This window comes from Corticium candelabrum, chromosome 6 (genome assembly GCF_963422355.1).
Source record: "Corticium candelabrum chromosome 6, ooCorCand1.1, whole genome shotgun sequence".
Lineage (NCBI taxonomy): Eukaryota > Metazoa > Porifera > Homoscleromorpha > Homosclerophorida > Plakinidae > Corticium > Corticium candelabrum.
The window spans coordinates 2,595,638-2,598,703 of record NC_085090.1 but is presented as its reverse complement, the minus strand read 5'-3'; the positions used below and the strand labels follow the sequence as shown (position 1 = coordinate 2,598,703).

General features: G+C 45.7%; 1 protein-coding gene across 1 annotated transcript; it reads right to left on the bottom strand.

The window, feature by feature from the left end:
* Positions 1–308: 308 nt before the first annotated feature.
* Positions 309–3,066, bottom strand: LOC134180738 (52 kDa repressor of the inhibitor of the protein kinase-like). Its single transcript, XM_062647923.1, has one exon. The coding sequence runs from the start codon at positions 2,829–2,831 to the stop codon at positions 309–311; it is 2,523 nt and encodes an 840-aa protein (XP_062503907.1). The 5' UTR covers positions 2,832–3,066.

The window sequence follows — 3,066 nt, the reverse complement described above, 5'->3', positions numbered from 1 at the left end:
TGTATGGGAAAACAGCAACAAGTGATATTTCATAGATCTGCAGCAATGAGTATCTAACGTTTATCGGTGTAATCCATTACTGGACCACACCCACTGCAGGGGCGTACGCAGGATTTCTCTAGAGGGGGTTCGTAACTTCAGGGGCGTACGCAGGAATTATCCAAGGGGGGTTCACAACTTGATTACAACTGTTCTATTTTTGGCAGTCAAACACACCATGACCTTCTTTAATCTTAGCAATACGTGCTGTGAGACTAACTGTTACTTGGGTAAATGAAACTATTAGAAAGCAAATAACTTGCTCAACATCAAGAGTTATCAAACAGCATACTAGGTGCTTCAATTCTACGTGGATGTTTCTGCATAAACAGTTTGCAGACGTGGTTAATATCAACAGGTGTAGCGTAGTTGACGTGGATGAGAGCTGCAGCAGCAAGACGGTCTTCACTCTGAGTGCTGCGCAGGTAGGTGTTGAGCCGTCGCAGAGCAGAACCGGATCGCTCACAGGAACAAGTGCTCAGAGGCAGTGTTGCAAAAAGCTGCATAAGGACACGCAGGTTTGGCATTGTGCAGACACCAGGAGCCAGGCAGTCTTTCAGAGATTGGGAACGAGACTGCGGAGGAATGTTGAGCCATTTTCTCTTCCAACGAACAAATTCCTCATCAACAATGTCAGGGTTCGGCAAGTCAGCACTGTAGAATATTACAGCCTCTTCAATGTCCTGAAAAGATGATGTTTTACTGATAGAAGACGGCAGGAGTGATTGTAGTCTAGCAACTTTCTGCACATGCTTTGCAAATCGGGCTTTCAAGTCTGCAAGCAAATGATCTAAAAAGGGCAGGAGAACTGTAACTTTAAAGTACTGCTTGGGATCAGAGCATTGATAATTAGAACGATGCTGCTGCCGTTGGCAAGTTCTGGGCACAACTGGAGCAATATCAGACTTAGCAGCAAGGCAGCAACTGTGGTTGTAAATTCTGTCTGAAAATGCAGTCAGTTCATCTGCGTTGAAACGTATGCTAAGAAGCTCTTTCTGACAATCTTCTATCATCATCAAGCCAGAGTAGAGATCTTGAGAAACTCCCTGCAACCTTTTAATGGGTTCTCGAACGTACGAGAGCGTACGGTGCAAAACAACCATTGCATAAATAAAAGAGAAGGATTCCAAGGACTTTAAATGCGCAACCGCATCCTTCTTGTCATCAGCAGAGAATCCGTCACTAAACATGGCGTAGTGTCTACTCCCATAAATTATTACTTCGCACAGCTCTACTAGGTATGGATGACACTGCATGAAGCGCTGCCACCCATCAATATTCTCCACCCATCTGGTTATACAAACATTAAGCAGAGGAGAGCCATGTGCTGCTCCAGCTTGCTGTTGCCTTTCACATACTTGCTTTAGTAGACCTTCCCTCTTTGGTGATGCTCTAATCCAAAGAGTGATGGCCTTGATGACAGAAATACAATTTCGGACGCATGGCTCTGCACAGGCTTGTGCTATTACAAGGTTGAGGGAATGACCGGAACAGTGAGTGTATACTGCCTTTGGCTGCTTGTCTAGAATTCTTCTCTGAACACCTGACTTCTCTCCACTCATTGTTGACGCTCCATCATAACCCTGTCCACGGAGATCCTCAAGTGAAAGACCAAGGTTTGTCAGAAGTCCAGTGATAGCCTGTTCAATATCAACAGCACGAACTCGTACCATTTTTACGAATGAAACAAATTCTTCTCGTATCTCACCAGACGCATCTACAAACCTCAGGCAAACAGCCAAGTGTTCCACATTGTGACTGGAAATTTCATCTGCCAACACAGCATAAAACTTGGCCTCTTTCACTTCCTCAACAATTTTTGCGCGAATAATGTCAAAACTGATAATACCCATTATATCATTCTGTGACCTTGGTGACAGGTATGTACCATTCCGTGCCAAGGGCTGTTCCAGGTGCTTCTTCAAGACTGCATCATTAGCAGCTTGGTTCTTAAGCAATGCCAAGAAATTTCCAGGATTACTGCTGGATGAAATCCCTTCTCGGTGTCCACGCAGTGCTAATCCTTGTTTCGTCAAATACAGTATGGCACGAACTATCTGTTGCAAAATATACTTATTTGTGGTCAAGCGATCTTGCAGTACCGTGCGTACCATAACATCAAGTCTAGAATCAGGGTTATCTACAACTGCTCTGAATGTATCTGCTTCGTCCATGCAGTGAGCATGATACGTGTGTTTTGCATGAGCTGCCAGCGACTCGCTCAGCTTCACCCAGTTGCGAAAAGGCACGTTTACAAAGAGGCCTTTGTCAGCACGAGTCTTCTCTGAACACAACAGAGCGCATGGTGCACAATACACAGCATCATTGGCTGGGCTGTAGACTAGCCACGAGTATTTAGTAAGCCAATCCGTGTTAAACTTGCGGTTACAGCCATACGAACGAGTAGAAGGCAGTACGGTAGGCGGCGAAGTATGCCTAAAGAGTAATTTGTACTTCTCACCTCCGGAAAGCGCTGAAACGGCTGTGGACACTTCTTTGACTGACATTCCAATCTTGATAGTGAGACCTACGTCAAATGGGCGACCAACGAAATCCGTGCACGTCGTGGCATTCTCCCTCACCGTGTCTTGGACCTGAGTGTCTAGATTTGACGTCGGGTGGCTGTTGCTTTCCTCAGTCAACACAGAGCAAAGCCGTGGCCGTCGGTTCGGTGGCTGGCAGTCCTCACGATCATTATGTTGCTCACCGCCCGCATCGAGTCGACCAGCTTCGCTTGATGGCCTTTTATGAGCCGCACGGAAGAACGCTGCAATGCTCTGTTGATGCGCCATTTTAGCTTGTCCTCGGAGAACCGTAATCAACACCGTGCAAGCGCATGAGTTACATAAACTTCATCTCGGCTTTGTAGATCCAGTAATAGGCGCGCCGAAAAGTTAAGTGCTGTACTACTTTATAGATTTATATTATTTTTTACAGATAATTTCAATGTATCTAAAATCGGGAGTCTCGTTGTGTCTTCTGCTGTCCCCATATGTAATGGTGCTGTGTAGTTGCGCTCATGCGGCA

Bases quoted from the DNA above. Each gene is read 5' to 3' on its own strand.
- LOC134180738 (XM_062647923.1), bottom strand. From the start codon at position 2,831: ATGGCGCATCAACAGAGCATTGCAGCGTTCTTCCGTGCGGCTCATAAA.